This window comes from Notothenia rossii (assembly GCF_949606895.1).
Source record: "Notothenia rossii genome assembly, chromosome: 4".
NCBI lineage: Eukaryota > Metazoa > Chordata > Actinopteri > Perciformes > Nototheniidae > Notothenia > Notothenia rossii.
The window spans coordinates 32,485,318-32,505,964 of NC_136902.1; the positions used below are offsets into that span (position 1 = coordinate 32,485,318).

The following is a 20,647-nucleotide window of genomic DNA, read 5'->3' on the forward strand; positions in this document are numbered from 1 at the left end:
ACCAGAATAATATTAGCGCTACAGAAGTCATAGTAAAAGTACAAGTAAAAGTAACATTTCCCCAGCTGGTCCTGGCTTCCTCACAAGTAACCACATTGTTATAAGACATTGTGCAGCAGTGTGTGGATGCCATTAGCTTCACATTGGCTGGCCTCAGCCTGCAGGATGTGCCTGAGGGCAGATTGTGGAGCTGCTGTTGCACACACAGACAGACCTAGTTATGTCAGGGTGGGGGGGGCACAGCAGGAAGAGGAACGTCACAAAACATACTGTTACATCCCGGCTCGTGGAAAGTAACATAGTCAATTCAGAAGTTGTTTATTGAGGGAGCTCAATAAAATGGCAACTAGCAGCCAAACAAAAAGGCCACAAAACTTTAAATAAACAACAAAAGGAACTCCGGAAGGCTCTTTAAATAAGAGTTTGACAGTTTAGCACACAAGCTAAATAACTAAACAAATAAACAAAAGAAAAGCTCACTTCTAAAGTGGGAAAAAGGAATTCAGCTAACAAAAATAGGCAGTAACAAAACAGCCTGTGTGCAAGTTAAACACAGTTAACGTTGTACTTAAGATAAACAGGTTTACAAGTATAAGCACAAATAACTTTTTAATTTGTTAACCACTGTTAACGAGGCTATCACAGAATGTACAAAGGTAGTAACGAGACGTCTGCCACAGATTCAGACCTCTGTCGACTAACTGAGGTGCACACATTCTTGTAGTTTTCCCCGGAAGGTGTGTGCGGGGATTGGAGAGTCGGGCCCGGCATGCTCCAATCCAGATCTTCGGTCACGCCTACCGGGGGAGGGACAGGAAGCCGGCATCCAATAGCGTCTGGGGAACGGCACAGCTCATATACATATATAATACACAGCTGCAGACACTTACAGAAAGGTTAATGGGCAGAGGAGGCGGCGGCCGTAACACATACCTTAACTAGTCTTTCAATCTAGTCTTAAACTGGGCACAGGAAGAGACCATTCCGTCCCATTTTAATGCAAGTGAACTCAAGATTGTGAATGAGTAATATTTTTGCCTGTTTTGCACTTTTAACTGAAAGCCTTGAATTAAGTGCTTGTTTATGGACCAACATGGGCACATTTTCACCAGTTTTAGAGGAAGAAATACGTATTATAAGCTAACGGGAAGAAGGCTGAGGGAAAACTCCAGTCCATCACCCTGGTGAAAGATTAAAGGGCCCTTACACACATGCGACCGTGCCAGCCCGACTGACAGCAGCAGAAAGTGCTGTCTTATTATCTTTCAAGAAGGGTACAGATGCGGCGCTGGCGAGGGAGCTGTGTGCACGCTTATCTCTTTGCTCCTGACTTGAATAGAAAGAGACATCTTATGTTGGCGTCCTCAGGTTGTAAAGTGACGTTTTATAGCAAGTATTCCCCAACAGGGATGTAAGTCAAAGGGATGTGATGACGTGTTGGTGCTCCCAGTGCCCTGCAGTTTCACTGAGGAGTCCTAACAGTGCTAATAATGTTAATAAAGCAGGCCAGGGGATCTGGGGGAGGAAAATAACACCAGTATAATTCAATCTGTTGTCCAGTTATACCTTTGAGAATGTATGTGACTGTATCTAATTGCTTGATGAAATTGAAAATGTGACACTGCTGCTCTCAACAACTTAAACTGTAAGGCTTATGTCAGCTGCTTCAAAAGTGGTGCTAATTGTCCAAGTTGTTGTTGTAAGATATGCAACACTAAGCTGTCTGTGGCTCTTTCCTGCTGTAACGCTGCAAATTTCCCCTCTGTGGGACTAATAAAGGTATTCTGATCTGATTCTGATTCTGATAGGTCAACATATGTTTGTTTTTTCAAATAAGTTGTGATAGACTTGAATTTCTCTTAATTATTTATTATTAATCTTATTTTCATACCATTTTCAAATGCAGTAGAGCTTTAAAGATTGGAAAAACATACTGTAGCAGAACAAGACAAAATAAAATATGAAAATTAAAAGGAAATCAAAGCTAATGCTAATGTAGCCGTAACAAATGCTTAAGTTCTTCAAATCAACTTCAAAGCATTCTTACCCAACATCAACCAATGGCCACATGTGGGCAGATTGATCTGAGATCAGTGCAGTCTTTCAGCACTATACGTTTTGCATCAGTCGTGAGTCATCATCGGAAAGCTTTTGCATGTGTCTTATGTATATTTCCAAAAGAGTATATCAGTCCAAAACAGTGGCATAAAGCTTACACTCTACATTTACTTTAACATACTTTGGCAGTGTTGTTCTCTTTCAACCTGAGCCAACTATTGTTAGCTGTTAGGGAAACAGCTTCGTAGTGGCATGCTGTCACCGGCCAGCTGTCTACCTGTCACTCCTTTTGTGTGTGTGTGTGTGTGTGTGTGTGTGTGTGTGTGTGTGTGTGTGTGTGTGTGTGTGTGTGTGTGTGTGTGTGTGTGTGTGTGTGTGTGTGTGTGTGTGTGTGTGTGTGTGTGTGTGTGTGTGTGTGTGTGTGTGTGTGTGTGTGTGTGTGTGTGTGTGTGTGTGTGTGTGTGTGTGTGTGTCACTTGGGGCCAGCGTCATGTTGTGAGAGCAGCGGTGCGACAAAAGAACGATGATTAATTTCACTCTGAGTAACCTGTCTCGCTGATGTGGCTCTACCAAACCTGTGTGTGTGTGTGTGTGTGTATGTGTGCTGTAGACTGTGTAGTCAGCAGGTGTGCTGTGATACTTGGGATGCCCTCCAGTCAGGGTCAGACACACACACTGTCGCATATACATTCACTGACATGACTACCCTATAAAACACACTCCACCATCACTTGCTCTCTCTCATTCTCTCTCTCTCTCTCTCTCTCTCTCACACTCTCACTCTCTCTCTCTCTCACTCTCACTCTCTCTCTCTCTCTCTCTCTCTCTCTCTCTCTCTCTTGGTACGACCATATTAAAACACTGCATTGCCGAAGCACACTGTACAACGTGGTACAACAGTGAATCGTTAAAGCTAAAGCATCCAAAAATACATATCATTGTAAAAAAGTCGTTTTTAATGATGTTACTAAAAAAACACTAATAACGGCATTGTATAGGCTTTTGTGCGTTATGACCTTACACTCACCTAAAAATGTTAACAAATATTGAATACTGTCTTAGTTTATTTGATTGTGCAACACATGTGCCCCTCTCGTCAAATAACTGCCCCCCCCCCCTCACTGCTTGAAATACATACGTTCATTATATCAGCCCTTTTCTTTTATCCTTCCCATTGACTTACTACTTATTTTACTAACGGATGGTGTTACATTGAGAGTCCTTTAGGAAACAGGCTCAGAGTTATTAGCTGTGTGTGTGCAGACCTTCCTCTCAACAGATGAGAGCAAAATCAATTTCATTAGGGATCATGAATACAGCGAGGAGCCGTTAACACACACACTCTCACACATACACTGACAAAAATGTCATTAAGGAAATGCCTTCCCCCCCCCCCCCCTCTATTCCCTCCATCATCAAAGAGCCACTTGAACATTTAGGACATGGCTTCATTACTCGTCCTCACCGGACATTTGTAACATTGGTTTCAGAGAGAAATTCTAACAAGGTTAACAAGCCGCTCCTATATCATTCCCTCTTTTTCCTCTCTGCATCCTTCCCTCCTTCTCTGCATCTTCCCTCCATTTGTCCAACCGTGTAATTAACTAGATGTTTAACAGCTGAGGTTGGACAGGGCACTGCTGTGTCTGGACACACATGAACCCACACACACACACAAACAAACACACACACACACATACTGTAGGAGAAAGAGGTCTGTGTCTGAGAGGGGATGAAAAGGACAAGCGGAAGTCTTGACGCGGAGAAAGGGAATGGAGAAATCTCAAGTAGGAAACAGAAAAAATGGAGATATGGGGAATAGAGTGAAGTGGAGATATTGATGAGAAAATAACTAGGGTTAGGGTTAGCAAACTCAAAACAATGCATCCCTGCGGCATTCCATACATACATGCCAGAAGAAGAAACAGAGAAAAAAGGAAGTGAGAAATCAAACAAAACCTCTAGGGGACAAAATGAATCAAAGACAGTTTTTGAAACAAGAGGAATTGATTGCGTGTTTTCCCAGCCTACCTGAACCAAAGGTGTGACCGGTGGTTGAAACCAGCATGGTATTAATCATCGCCCCACTCCAGCCAAACCTCATTACTCCCCTTTGTTCACTTTTATTACCCCTTTACACACTTCTGTGCACACACACTAAGAATCACTGTCTCTGGTCCACCACACCAACTTATCCGTTGGTGGAAAATGTAGATTGTTCATTGAAGCCATCATCGGTAGCAGTTGAAGGTTTCATGAAACAGATGTTAAGCCCAATGTTGGATGTTGCATGATGTTAAACGTTCATGTCTGTGATCTTCTTGAGTGTTCACTCACTAGACTTCTGGCAGCGCTCACTTTTTTTTAAACGATGGCAAACCATTTCAGTATTTATTTTATATGTCTTTGATATCAGACAGCAGTTTCTCTCGTTTTTTCCAGTATCTAGTTGGACATTTGTCCTTCTAGTTCCATAATAATGCCCTACCAGTGACACTAAAGTCCCTCACCAGTCAGCTTTTTGACACACCAGTGGCCCTCTAGACTGAGCTGCAAACGCTTGAACACGTTTGTCAAACAGATTCACTAGTAGAGACACTCCTATTAGTAAACTAGTGACCCTTTTGGCATACACTAAACTTGCGATACCTGGCAGCCAACCTTGACAACTAACTAGATATTAAAATCCATAAGAAAATGTACCAATCATTTAAGTGTGAAACAATGATTAAAAGGAGGTATAGTGGCATTGTGAATTATGGTTATCGTCTTCCTTTAGCAAAGCAGTTAGAAGAAGCTTGACATTGCCGTTTTCTGAAGGACTTGATGGCACTTCGTTTTTTGTAAATGTGTATACCGAGATATAGTTTCATGCTTACACCTGTAGACATCAAATGTGTGAGGGTTGCAGTGTCCTTGATAATATCAGCTTTGGTAATGAGTCTAATCCCAGGAGGATAGAAGCCAAAGCAAGGTCCGAGGTGGAGACAGGACGATACATGAAGGGGGAAACAAAAAAAGTTGCAGGCTGGAAACTCAGCAGATAAAGTCACCTTTAACTTTGGAGTTGTGTCACTAAAAGCAGCCGAGAGAGACCGTACTTCAGTTGAAAGGTTGAAGACATAGAGTAACACATGGCTTATTGTACTGTCCTCAAGAAATACACTCAACCGATTCCTGCTTCCTCAATTTACATCACCCTAGAACAGAGCATTATCTAAGTGCCAGGAATATAAATGGAGCGTATCTCAGCGATTGAAGTGACTCCATTAATGTCATTTTAGATGCCACATTCCAAACAAAGTTGGTGTTTGGATACTAATTGATTGGTGGATAATTTGAATGCAAATAGCAGCAATTAATGTTCAGTGTGTTGAGAGCCCCTATTGAGCAAAGACGTATGATTGTCTCGCTCTGACGAGGTAAACTAATCAGGAAGAAAACATGGTCTACTTTAATGACTCATAAGCTGTCAGTAACATCAAAGTTTGATCCTTTATGGGCTTTTTGTGTTCTAATAATCACCCCTAGATTGGTTATAAAAGCATATCTAATAAGCACCTTTTAAACGGGTCCACACTGAGTCCCTTTCATCTTATTGTCTGGGCTCTCTGCTAATCAGTTCCAGAAAGTACGTAACTGGACAAATGGGAATATTAAAAAGTTCCAGATGCCTGTCGCCTCTTTTTACCCTGGTATGGCTTTGACTTCAGTGAGAACAGTCTAGAAAAAGATAATAAGCTGCATTTATGGAGCTGGTCCCTGCAGGGGGTTGCAGTTTATAAGAAAAAAGTGGCTTATTAGTGGGTTAAGGAAAGTTTCTCAGCAGAACGTGCTGCCGCTTCCAAAGTGAGAAGTTATCCTTGGACACAGAAACTTCCAGAGGTCACAGAAGGCAGAACCCTGAGGCTGGTAGACTAGATGAATTTCTCCAGTCACCTGTTCCAGTCTGCAGTCCCCTCTGTGCCAGCTGACCTGAATCCCACTCCAACTGCCCTCTGCCCCGAGCTGTAGGCCGGGGCACGCTCCCTGTGCCCCGTTCCCCCCTCGCTCCAACAGTCCTCCACTCATCCCAGGCGATTCAGCGGCTCCGGGGCGTGTAGCAGTTTGAGAATGGCCAAATACATTGTTTGCCTTTAGTGTGAATGTGTGCTTTTGTTTACAGAAAAAGATAAAGACACAAAAGGACAGAAGGTCACAGTCACATCGATAAAAGTTTCTGTGTTTGTGTTCACGAGGGAGCAGCATAAGGGACTGCTAAAACAAATGACCTTTGCACAGTAACAACTGGGATAAAACTCCTCCACACAAAAACACATCTATTTTGGAAGTTTGGAAAGGTTGTGTGTGTAATTAGCGACTTTGTTGTCTAGACACTGTAAACATTACACGCCGATATCAAATCATATGTTAGCAGTTTGGCCCTATACCCAAACGTACTCCTTTCTAGTCTACACACTGCACTTTACATTTTAGCTTTAGGTGTAAATTCCAAGGTTTAGACGCTTTAAAGAGGCTCTTTGCTAATTTTTGTGTTAATATTGTTTTTTTGTTCCCCATCTGTGACATGTCTCCATGCTTTAATGTTCAAAAAGCTCTTTATTTTTCTCATACTGTTCCTCTTTCCACCCTCTGTCTGAAACCAGAGCCAAGTCGGTTCTGATTGGTTATTAGTCAACCGCTTAGAGCTGTCCCGCAGCTTAGCCTATCACTTTCAATTTGTTGGAGTGCTTACCAACAGAAGCGCGGGTCAGGTGTAGTGATATCACTATGTTACGGAAGGCGTTTCAGGCAGGGGGGGAGTGTGGGAGAAACTCCCTGGGAGGAACTTTGGGATGCCTTTGCAGACAGCTTACATACACAAAAACCTATAGAACACACTACAGGAAAGGGAAGATCCCAAAAGGAATAATAAGGACACTTACTAGCCTTTAATGGCCCTCTAACCTGCACACATAAGAGAGACTAAAACTCTCAAATCAAAAGAAATGTCCCCGAACTGCTCTGCCAAGCAGTCTAAGTGCTCCTGTGCTATTTTTGCATTTTAAATGAGATAATATGCATAAAGAATATATGTATTATACAGACATATCATTACATTTATTTTCTATAGTTTTGATGATTACCTTGTTACGATTCAGGACCTCTCAACTCAGCTTTTGGCAATTGTTCTGTCTAAATCAGACGTTGAGATGTGATGGATTGGAGTTGTAGGTGATGCACATTCCATGGTGTTTAAATCCATTATTTTGTATTCAACCCTCCGATGTCCCACTGAGTTACTCTTCAAAGCTGATTTTCCAAAGCTGCTTCCTCTTAAGCAACAATACAGTAATGCCAGTCTGTCTGTTAATGAACCTTCTGTTCAGAGGAACAGATTAACACTAGTAGTGATTTGGCCGATAACAACCGCAGAGACTGTTGGGACAAAGAAAAGAGGGATGACAGAACGAGTCTAGGCCACAGAGAAACAGAAACGTTGTTGCAGACTAAACTGCTGTCAGGTGATTGATGAGCAGGTTGGGGTCGGGAAATTAGAAAGAGAAAAATCCAGACAAGAAAAGTACAGAGAGAGAGAGTAGAATATGTACTTGCTGGTACCTCATAACTCTGTCATTTTGCCAGTAGACTTAACATTGTAAGCAGCAACATCATTTAGTTGTGTACTGTATTTACACCATACAGATTACAAGCTGGTATGATTTGTTTGCTTCTGCTTGAATTGTCAACTAAATGAAATGTAATGCAACATTATAATTGCTTGCTTGTATATCAGGTGGAAGTAAATACACTTTTTTTTCCCCATAAACATAACTGCTGCATATTAGAAGAGACTGGAATGAGTCGGACACAATGTATTCAGTATTCAGCAAGGATGTGTTATTGTTCTTCTGGGTAGATTGTGTTTAACTTGGTGATAAAGACAATTACAAAGTACATAGGGAACATTTAAATACACAATCTTTTTGTTTACAGTAAAGAGGAGATACTGTGGAGAGTGAAGCCCTTAAGCATATAGGAAAAAGGTTATCAGAAAAGTAAATACAACATTTAAAAGGTGTTTGTGTTGAGATGGATTCCACCCTTCTTTTAAATTCAAATGATGTGTTTTATTATTAGAGGACAGATAGTAGTTACTTTTTGCATACATTTATGCCTCGAACCGTAAATGTTTTCCAACCATGTCCCTAATACGCCTAGGTTCTCTCATGTTGACTAGCTAATGCTCTAAAAAGTTAGCTAGCTATGTGGCTTCTATCTTCGCAATATTTTCTCCATCCTTGCATTTCTCTTATGAACCAGTAAGATCCTTATAAAGTTATCAATAGAGCAATAAAACGTGTTTTGTGTCAAAGGTTAAGAACACCATTGTTTGTGTACTACTTTTTTATATTTGTTTTGTTTAAGGAAAGACAGTTCTTAAACAATATGTTAAAATAAAATTGGATTGTAATCATGCCTAAAAAGCGCAGTCTCAAACTCTCATGGATGAAGTTCAATGTTGGATTATAACCATGTCTCTTCTTCTTTCCTCTTCCAGATCCTGGTGAACTCCGTTACCCAGCCTGCCTTGCTGTATGAGAATGTGGTGGTGAGCGAAGGGAACCCCCTCCTGAGAGATCTGCTCTTCAGCCCAGACCATCAGTACTTATACGCCCTCACTGACAAACAGGTAGGAGAATACAAGACTGACTAAATATACAAGCATTTAACACACACACACACACACACACACACACACACACACACACACACACACACACACACACACACACACACACACACACACACACACACACACACACACACGTCGTATCATGGATGAAATTAGGAGAAAATGTATTCAAAAATAAAACAGAGGGAACACGCAATCAAGCCAATTAAATACATACCGTAGTAACACTTATAGCAAATGAACACATTTGCATTTGGCACTATAATACACTCACACACAAGTCTAGAGTGCTAATTAATATCATGAATATTAATGAGTGTCACATATAGGATGAAGCCCCATACCCTCTTTCCACTGGGGATGCAGTGTTACATTGCTATGTGAAAGCTTAAAGGTGACCTATCATGCAAAATGCACTTTTGTACGTCTTTTATACATGAATATGTATCCCCGGTGTTCCAGGGAACTCATCAAGTGTCAGAAAACACAACCCTCTCTATTTTCCTCCATACCCACATCTCTTAAAAAGGGGCTGCAACGGATCTGATACAGACTGATCCAGAGTTGAACACTTCTGTGACGTCACAGAAGTGACGCTACGGCTATTGGGCCAACTCCACCAATCAGGAGGAGACAGCCACGGACATTGCCGTTCGAAAGCGCTGGAGGCGCTGTAGTACATAAGCCAGGCCTGTAGATGGTGCTGTTCTCACAGAATCAGCCCATGCAAAGACAGTGTTAAATTGAGCGAAATGAGGAATGGCTAAAATGCATGATCTGTTTGGTATTTTGAAAAATAAAAAGTATAAATATGCATGGTCCTACACTATATTATTCAAATATAGCATGATAGGTCCACTTTAATTATTGAAAAGTATGCCAGCATGTTTTATTATCTTCCACGTTTAACAAGAACATTTGTTTGAAGTTAGGTTTTAAAGGTCTTTTTGTTGGTATGTTACAGATACATAACAATTCAACTCTAAATGCTTGGTCACATTAACATATGGATTGAAACCATTTCACGGTGAAATCAATTAGTAGTGCTGACATTTGAGAGTCCTGAGAAGTGAATCCATCAAAGTGTGTTTGCTGTTGCATCTTCCACTTTTATTCAAGCTCCTCTGTCAGAGTTTAAACTGCTCCACCAAAGAATGTGCTTTGCAGACGGTTATTAAACAAGAGTTCTCTGTTGAATTATCTTCATTTCATTGTTAACAACTCTGCTAGCACACTTGCTAATGATCAATCAGCATGGACCTTTGTGTCCAAAATCAATAACTTTATTTAATGAAATGATGTACTTTACTATGCAATCCGGAGGGACATTATTATCCAGCTGATCTATGAGTTGTCAATATGTCATAGAAAAGTCAGGAATGATCTAGCCTACTGTTAAAGGGTAAATAATGCATTGAAGGATGGAATTGGATAAGGAAAAGAAACACTATTTAGTCAGATTGTACAGCCAGGTTTTAAATGGATAGTTTTTTACTTATGATCGATTGATTTATAAAAATCAATATAGTACAGCTGAAGATAAACAAGAAAGGGGAGGACTTGCAGAAATTGACTGCGAATCGGATTGATAAAAAACAACTAAAAATAACTAAATGACTATAATAAATTGGTCCTGACGTACTTTTGCTAAATCCTTTTGGAAGCTGCAAGGATTCTGGTTTAACAATGGTCAATGACATTAAGTGTCATGATGTAGCTTGTATTTTTATGTTATACCTGCATTATCTCATGTTCTTTATTGCACAGTGATATGTAGATTGTAATCCTTAACAGAGTGCAGAGGTGTTGTTATCCTGAAATAACTTCATCCATGGGAGTTTAATACTGCAGTATTCAGAGTGGCCATTTCCTCTCAGCTCTCTTATCTTGTAACAGTTAATGACTGTGATGTGATAACCTTCAGAAAATACTTCCGTGATACATGCACATTAACTGCCATGCGAGTGCTGTGTTATTTACCAGCAATTAGACATAATTGACTTCCATGTGTCAGAATAAGTTCAGAGAAAAGTGGAGTGTAATTGATACGAATGGACAGCGTTTGTGACCCTTCGATCACGGATAGCAGTCAATAATGTACTGTACAAAATCTATTTGAAAGCAGAGGGAGTCCACCCACAGATATTCACTGATTTCTGAAACACAAGCACTAAATCATGGACTCATCTAAAGATTGGAAAAGTGGATTTTGAATATGATTTAATTACCAATTGTATTGACATTTACTGTACACTGGGGTTCAACTGCAGCATTAACACGATGTAGCTTTAGACTGTGTGTGATCTATACACAATATAAGGGCAAACTATCAACAGACGCTATAAGATTCAAGAGAATGTATCATCCCAGTGTTGGGCTTGTGTTCAACAAGTGTTTCTGTTCTAGTCAGCAGCTGCTCTACAGGAAAAGGAAACCTGAAAGTCCATGCTTGGAGTGTTTGCAAATTGTAACTGTCATCTGCAATAAAGATGACTGCTACTGCCACCAAACAATCATTTTGAATTAATAAAGCCAGTGTTTTATTTTTGATGAGTACTGATATGTCCACTACATGTCCGTGCATGTTAGCGCAATGACTGGAAGCCTTGTACAAAGAAATCACTGTGCTTCCTCTTTGAGAAAATCCAAGGTGGTGCTGTGCTACATTTAAAGGTGCTGTATTTTCTCCTTCTTGCAGGAATGTTCTTCTTAAACCGGAAGATCCAGATTCAAAATACAGTTGGTCAATAAATACATGTTATCCAGTTAAGGGATCAATACAGTATATCTTATTAGTTTCGCTTTTCAAATATTTGTTGAAAATATTTATATCATTCACTTGTCTGTCCGGTGAAGCTACAGCAAGCACAATGTGCCTAGCGTTACTTTAGTGGAAGAGTGAAGACGGGGAGAAACAGCTACCTTAAAAACTCTACATATTCCTTATTCTACACATCCAAGACTCCAGAACACGTTGACATCTGTCATGGAGCATTCAGGTAGATCTTTTTATTTTACCTGGGCGTTGCCAGGCAAGCAAATCCCCCATGCTTCCAATTTCTATGCTTGCATAAATTCCCATTTGTACTGCTGTTTTTGCTTAATGTTAGAGAGGATTTGTCTTCCTAAACCTGGACAGTAGACACACTACTGTGCAGGCAGTCAGTCAACGAATACAGCTGATCAACTTTGGGGTTGAATATTCAACAATTTGGATATACTTTGTTGCGTGTTTGGTGAAAAGATTCATATCACTCAAACTTCTGTCTGTTCAAATATGAAGCAACAGTTAGCAGAATAAGCCAAGCGTAAAATAAAGTGTTGAATTAGGTTTGCTTAAAAAATAAGCATATACAGCTGTCAGGGTGTTTTCAGATATACTTTGTTTTGTAATTTGGAAAGAGCCAGAAGCAGAAATCCTATATTATTACATTAATACATGTATTATTGAATATTAAGTAAAACATGTATTTGTAGTAGTATACTGTTACTTCATAGTGACAGATAAAAATACTTCCCATGTTCCTTTTGAAGCATGTATGACAGTGGTATTAACAATCTCATGTAACACACTTAGAAAGTAAATAAGGGTATTACCAATGATGTCCATGGCCCTAAATGTTTAATTATTCCTTTTAAAATTCACACTAGCGCAATACATTGGTAGCTCACATTTAGGAGGCATCCCATGTGCAAAGGCTGAATTATTTTTAGCAGAAACTGGGTTTGAATCTCACCCAAGGTCCCTTGATGCATTTCATCCTCTCTCTCATTAAAAAGAAAGTGTAAAAAATGAAATTCAATAGCATTTTGGCAGATGTATAGTTTTCCTTGTACTAACAAATTTTTGCCTCAGAACTGCAGCGATTTGTCTTTCCAGTTTGTGTAATTTGTTTCTAGCTAATTGACAGAGTAGAAGACATGCCATGACCATCTCTTTGTAAAGCAGTAATGGCCTGGCTCCAACGTTGCCCAAATTCACAGTCCAGTCAGAGAAAAAGTACAAAGAGAGAGGTGGTGAAATGTAATTGGTTTGCAGGATATGGTCTGTTCTTTTCTCCGACTCCTCCTGCCTCATCTTTTCAATATTCTTAGGGGTCCTCACTTCTGTCTCTCTCTGAGTTTTGTGCAGTAACTGCCCTCCCAGTAGCAGATTCAGAAGGCGTAGAAAAGAATGAGGGTTCTTCCCTGTGCTGCAGAATGTGAACTTATGTTCCAGAGGAAGCAGACCAGTGTGTGCAGAGCCCCATGGCCCGTGAGGAGAAGAGCCTTCGTAGCCAGAAGCTGAGTGGACTGAAGATAATGTTTTGGGGTTTAAGGTTGCTGGCCAAGCCCTGTGGTGTACACATTTTCTTTTTCCAAGCCAAAAAAAGTATGAAAAATAAATAATCTACCGCTGTTTCCTTTGGACTAAAATAGAGGTGTCGTAACATTCAGAACTGTCACAAAGACCAAAAGCTATAGGGGTTTTCGAAATGGCGGCAAGAGGCTGACGGCGTGCCACGTTTAAGAGGGTGAACTGTTTAACTCATCTCAAGAAGCTAATGATACTAGGGTGTAAAGTCAATTCAATGATTTTAATGTTCAAGCACTCTGTTGGATATTTGTTATTCGCAAATTGGGAATATAAAGTAAAGTTAAATGTTGAGTGTATGATAGCTCATACTGTATAAGGCAAAAGCTAATTGAGATCGGCGTTGTAAATAGCTAATTGTTTTTGTTCAGTTATATCTAGTTAAAAAGACCGCTAAATAAATTAGTAATTTTCAGAATTTGTTTCAGGTAAAATCAAGAAATTAAAACTCAAGAAAAGTTAATCTTCTAAATGTTAGTCTAATGAATAACGTACACATATTATTATGAAATATAAATCCTCATTATCATGATCAAGGAGGTTAGATTTCCGTTCAGTTGTGTGTCAGCCTGATTGCTTCTGGCCAAATGTTCATGAAACTTGGTTTAAGGTTGAAGCTTGGGCCAAAAAGGGTAGCAATAAAGTGTTGGCTGTATAAACAATATACAGTATCTTTGTATGTCATTCATTGACATTGAGAGATAAGGAATATGGCCTTGACAGAAGTCTCCACTCTTGCTAGCTTTTAGCTAGTTTGGACCACTGTCAAACTGCTGTTTACTGCTGGGTAGTTACACATCGGGCCGTGTGTTTACCATAGCTATTTAGCATTTTTTACTTTTGGGCTGGAGAAAATAATGCAATATCTTCTGATGGAAGCAGTTCATCTCCCTTCTTAAAACCCTGCGATCCTTCCATTGGCTCACAGACGTCAGGTCCTCAGTGAGGCCTGCATTAGAATTCTTTCTCACCAAGCAATTTCAATGCCTCTTATATAGACTGCATACTCTCTGTGATAATTACTTTCAGACACAAGTTACACTTTCACCCTGTTTGTCCTCTTCTCCTCTCCTCCTCCACTTCCCTCCATTCTTCTTTCCTTGTTGAATAATAGAAATGCCAAGTGATGAGAGCTCAAACATCAAAAAGCCCATTTCCAAGCTTGACAGAGCAATTTACCTTTTCCCATATTCATGCACACACGTAATTAAAAGTGGTGGATTGGACTGCAGCGTATGGACTGCGTATCTGTATAGCAGCGCTGCCTCGCATATAGGCATGCACACACACATACTGCAAAAACATAAAACTGCCCGATTCACTGCCAGAGGAACGTTTTCGATTAGCGGCCGATGGATTTATACATGGCTCTCTTTGTGTCTCTGCTTCACACACACACACACACACACACACACACACACACACACACACACACACACACACACACACACACACACACACACACACACACACACACACACACACACACACACACACACACACACACACACACACACACACACACACACACACACAGAGGCAGTCTCTCGATGTTCTTTTACTCCGTGTTTCTTTGCATGCCTCTAGTTTTTGCCTTATCTCTCTGCTCAGTGATATCATACTTGTGCTCGTAAAAATGAACAGTGGCATTAAATCAATGTGATCATCGCCGTTGTGTCCTCGTTACGTGTTCAAATTGTCCCAATCTAATACAACTGCAGGGCAAGAGAGATTTTTCATCCTGTCACCACCCGCTGTTGTTGATGTCACCGGGACAGAAATATTTCTAAGTCCTGTGCGTCCCTTTGCATGACATCACCTAATTGTGTTAAAGTAGATGACTAAATGGATTACAGCTCATAATCTATTGATTTCTACTGTACCTTTGTACCAAATTACATACTTATCTTATAATTACCAGTCTTGTTCTGACTAGCCATGAGGAGAGGCTCACATATTTTCCATTCTAATGGCATTTTAATTTTGATACAGACTTGTTTGTTTCGGGGGTTTGTAATGGACTTCTTGTATTGTGTGCCTTTGAGGCCAAGCCCGGTCTCTGATCTTGTCCTCTGCCCTAACATCACCACCACATTTCCACTACTGAAGACGCGGGGCAAGGTCAAGCCTCTCCACTTGTAAAACAGCTTGGTAGGGTGACCCGTTGGCAGCAAATGCCTTCGCCCCAGCCTCCGCAAGGCCGCTCAGACGGCAGCATAATGGTCTGATTATGTACCTCCGTGTATCGATTTAGCTACAGTACAGAGATGTACTTAGCAGTACTGTACTGCACAGTGTTGAAACCCTACCCCTGGCACCACATCAATGGAGGTTCATATTCAATTCACTCAGCGTTTACTGCTCTTGGAGGTCAGGGAGAAAAAGACTGCCTTGCGCTTCTTTTTAAGCAGTTTCTTTGGTGTTGGCCCAACTCTGAAGTTGCTCAAATATATGTACGCACGCGTAGACATGGACAGGGAGAATAATGAGGAGAGGATCCAGAAATCAACTCGAAGTGCCCTTGGGCCCAGTCAGCTAATTGGTGATTAGATTTTTCAGGCATGTCTTAGTAGTTGTTTTTCTTGGGCAATCGAAAATTAGTGATGGGTAGGTGAACCATTGCTTAAAGCAGTTATTCAAAGCACTGAGACCACTGTGAATATACATTCTGTAGTTTCTCTGACATGCTGATGTCTTACAGGGATGCTGCTGTCTAAAGTTCAAGTGAAATACTTGACTTTTAATGAGCCCTAGCCAGCAGTATCAATAAGCAGACTTTTTTTAAACACGAGTGGTAGCTCAGTTAACAACAGTTGGGAAAGTCTTGATAGTAGTTGCTCCTTTACAGCCTGTGCGGAGGGTTAGTTAACCAGTGTAAGTATTGTTTCCTCATGTTGGTAATCCATTGCAATACGGGAAGCTGCACATCCCACTGCCTCAGCACAACCAAACACTTTAGGCCCTTTGGAATAGATTTGATCAACCATTTGATGTATTTGCATCTTCACATATATATCATTTATTTTATCATATATCCACTTATCAACTAATTAAAGACTGGCTAATATGAGCTGTGAAATACCCAAAAAAGGACTTGTAATAATGGCCTGATATACACATCCATATTTTTGAATACCATGGTATCTGCCAAGGTCCTTGTCCTTTCTTTACTTGCATACACACATTCTCACATATTCTCTCTCTCTCTCACACACACACACACAAACACACACACACACACACACACACACACACACACACACACACACACACACACACACACACACGTACACGCACACGCACACGCACACGCACGCACACACACACACACACACACACACACACACACACACACACACACACACACACACACACACACACACACACACACACACACACACACACACACACACACACACACACACACACACACTCTGATAGACAGTCTGTCAAAGCTGAGAGATGAGTGATAGGCTGATGAGAATATGATTTGTTAGCCGGTCAAAGAGACCGACAGCGAAGGAAAGAGAGAGATGTCTTAATGTGGCTGAGAGGAACACCGTGACTTGAGTTTGAACAAGGGAATGGGATGGCCATTTCTACTGATCATAATTCCATTGTTGAGGTCTACTAGAATAGATTTACATTGTGCGATTTTCCAAACTCACATTGGTTTCTCGTACAGCATCTCTGTGTATTCACTCTCTGTCCTAAACGGCTTGTTTGAGCTCCTGCCCCCCCCCCCCCCCCCCCCCCCCCCCCCTCCCTGTGAGCCCACTGTGCTCTGATTGGTCAACTCGCCCACTCTGTTCTGATGAGTCCACCACCGTTACAGCGGAACATCAGTGATTATGTATTACAATGGCGTTTGTTAGCAACCAGAAAATGACACCAGTAATGACAATCAGATGAGAATGCGTGAGGAGCGGACAGTGTGAACTGGGTTCATTTCCTGCTTGCTGTGTGGGGTCTGCGAGACAGCGAGACATCGCGAATGGACGCGGAAAGGGGGGGGGGGTGCTGGGGGGGCTGTAGTACCCCCATCTGCGAGGCTCAACTAGTACCCGCACCCCAAAACGTGGCGCACCTACAGTGTAAGCGCGCCACAGTTTTGCCGCTGCAAGGCTCCACTAGCACCCCCCCAGTGCGTCACAGTTTCGCCACTGGGAGAGAGTGTGTGTGTGTGAGGAGCTCCAAGGATTGGTCCAATCCAATGGGTCCATTTGGGTATGGGCACCCAGGAAGAAAACAATAGAAAAAGAGAAATCTCCAACGAGGCGTTCTGTGGCAGCATAGACGGGTCTTTTCTGTGTTAGAGTTTTACTCGCTACAGGGTGTCCTTTGAGGGTTTGTGACTTTGCAGACCGTTTACATCAGGGGTGGGGAACCTTTTTCCTCTCAAGGGCCATTTCAATTTTTTCAACATCCTTCCAGGGCCGTACAAATTATTGACCTCTGCTAAAAATACAAAAATCACAGCCCATTCATTTCGCCTTTCTTTCATGCCGTGCAAAGAAAAAGCAACCCCTTAGTCCAGATATCTTACCATCTTACGCTGTTGGCAGGAAGTTGTTGTTGCTATGGAAACAAAAAAAGCCTCACAGTGGGCGGAACTTGTCAAAAAGTCCGCTATAATAAAACCCACCCATTTAGAGGGAAGATATGATTGGTCAATTAAATCAAGTTATTTTGGTAAAACTAATGAAAAATGTAAATATATTTAAAATATATATATTAAAACATATATATATTGTTTTAATGTTTTTTGATATTATTTTGTAGAATATCTTAGGCCCTCAGAGAGGGCCTAGGGGGCCCTGACGGCTCGCCACTGCATGTAAGTGTTTATGATTGAATGCATGTGCAGGTTTTTTGAGCAAAGTACCATAGATCATGTACAATTCTGCAGTTAGAAAGAACATGTTGTATGTCAGGTAATGTACCCATTATCTTACTTGGCAAGAGTTAGCCGGTTAGCTATTATAGCGCCATGTATATTTTCTTTAATAAAGAGGCCCTATTATGCTTTTTGGGGATTTCCCTTTCCTAGTTTTTTGATGCATGTAAATGTTCTGAAAAGGCTAAATTCCCAAAGTTCCCTACAGACGGTGTTTCCCTCCCTTCCTTAAGCGCCTCAATTTAGATTCCTTTGTTTACTTACGTAACATAGTAACAAAACTCTCGCGCTTCTATTGGCTAGCCCTCCAACACGATGTTCATTATATGCTAATGTGGGGGGATATTTTCAACACATCTCTAAACAGTTGACCAATCACAACAGAACTGGCCAGCTTACCAATCAGAGCAGACTGGGCTCTGGTTTCAGACAGAGGGTGAAAAGAGGTGCTGCAGCACAGGCAGTATGAGAGAAATAAAGAGCTTTTTGAACATTAAAGCATGGAGCCATGTCACAGTAGAGTCACAAAATACAAATATTAACCTGAAAACAAGCATAACAAGTTAGCTTAGCATAAAGACTACACTTGACTGATGGAAACAGCTAGCCTCGCTTTACTGTCTTTATTAAAAAAGGATATTAGTATGCCAGGCAACGTTGGAGACCCCAATAATTAGACCCCAATGAAACGTGTAGTGTTTGCCTTTCCACTTTTATACCAAATACACATAAATGTGAGCTTTCAGGTGCTGGTATGCATATTGTATAAACCTTGAAAAGAGCCAGTCTAGCTGTTTCCCTTGTTTTCAGCCTTTATGCTTACTTAAGCTAAGCTAACTGTAGCCTCAGATTTAACGTTAAAGGATTCCCAAAAACGTTTTCTTTAACGTTACTTCCATTAAACTGAGAATAAAGGTAATCTTATTTTCGTAAGTTTCATCTAGGTCTTCTTTTGTAAAGTGGAAAGGTCGTCATCAATATTTTCGATGTATGTTTAGATTGAGTCATGGCCAGTGCGATTTGAAGTGTCAGTTATTCTCTGTAATCTTAGCCTGAGACAGAAAACGTTTTCCCACTCTCTATATTTTTGAAGGGAAGGATGACTCAGAGAAAGTGGTGAACAGGATACTTTTCAGGTTGTGTTGATCATATTCGCTGTCAATCGTGTTGCGTTTCCACATAGCTGGATATAAAACTGCAAGTTTGGCACTGTGCATTTATTATCAGTATGATATTCATCGTCTGTGGTTGGAGAGCTTATAAAACAAAACAAAAAACATTATTAAAGGCTAATGATGGAGATAACCTCTTTATGTTTTTCTTCAGTTTCTCCTCCCTCCATTTATTTCCTCCAAGGTTGTGTCTGTCCGTGTCTAGTTGGGATCTATGGCCTCATCTGTTGTGTTTCTCGGTGTGTCCAGCCAAATTCACGACAGATGAGATTGAAACAGAAAGACAGGCACAGGCAAAGAGAACATGAAAAAGGAAGGAAATTGGAAAACCAAATAAAATAAAATGTTGTAAAAAATAGAAGAAGCTACTTTAGTTTTTCTATAATAAGTGTGTGTGCGTAAATAAAGTGCATGTTGCGACCATCTTGTTTTTGTTGAATTGTAATTTATATCCACATATGTAGTTTATGAACTCACATGTGCAGACAATATCTATGTGCAAATACTTACGCCAGAATGTGCATAAGCCAAATTGCACATCCGTTTTTATTATCTGCGTACATGCGCATTTGTATGGCTAGTCTCAAAATCCAGCTGGCTTGCAGAATAAGCCATCCATCAGCCTATTGTGCAGTAATAGCGCCTTATATTTCCCCCCATATTATACAGAATGGACAATTACAGCCGGGCCTATAGCTGCGTTTTTCGCTGCAACCGCACGGACCCATATGTGGAATGAAACATCATTCGCAATTACATTTGTGTGTCTCTCTCATCCATCCTTCCCTGCATCCCTCACCCCCCCCCCACTCCCCTCCTCTCATCTGCCACTAGGCAAATTAAGAGCCTCTTTATCATGACCCAAATGAGAGAGGCTCATTTGTAGCTGTTATTTATTTTTTAATAAACTCTCCCTATCATCTCCACTGCGCTCCCTCTTTCCTCCGCTCTGGAAAAAAAATGAATCCTGCGATGTTCTTCTGTCCACAATCACATCCCGTTATTAGATTAAAGGCTGAAATTAATGTTTGGTAACACTTTATATTAAGGTACACAAATTAACCATCAACTAGTTTTTAATTAGCATGCATACTAGCAGTATATTGGCTCTTTATTAGTCATTATAAAACACTTATTAATGCCTTATTATACATGACCATATTCTACAAGTAATAAGCCATTAGTTGAGCATTTTTCCTCAATAACCCTCTAATTGATGCTTATTTGTTGCAAGTAAGGAAGTTGTTGTACTTGAGTAAGTGTAAATAACAAAAAATTAGGTAGCCTATTTATATCTAAGAATATGTTTTGGAGTTATTGACAGTTCAGCTACCAATAGCAAGGTGATATTGACCTGTATGTTTGATAATTGCACATTTATATATTTGTAAAATAAAAATGTATTACTTGTAGAATATGGTCATATAGAATAAGGCATTAATAAGTGTTTTATAATGACTAATAAAGAGCCAATATACTGCTAATATGCA

The 20,647-nt window shown here is 40.6% G+C and overlaps 1 protein-coding gene across 1 annotated transcript in view; it reads left to right on the forward strand.

Moving 5' to 3' along the window:
• The window catches only part of LOC307034774 (plexin-A1-like), a gene marked incomplete at its 3' end in the record, with an annotated part of 288,778 nt that overhangs the window by 141,533 nt on the left and 126,598 nt on the right, over positions 1 to 20,647 (forward strand). Inside the window, exon 5 of the mRNA XM_079673657.1 lies at positions 8,600 to 8,731. Within this exon, the coding sequence (XP_079529783.1) occupies positions 8,600 to 8,731 (132 nt within the window). The remainder of the gene's footprint in view (positions 1 to 8,599; positions 8,732 to 20,647) is intronic.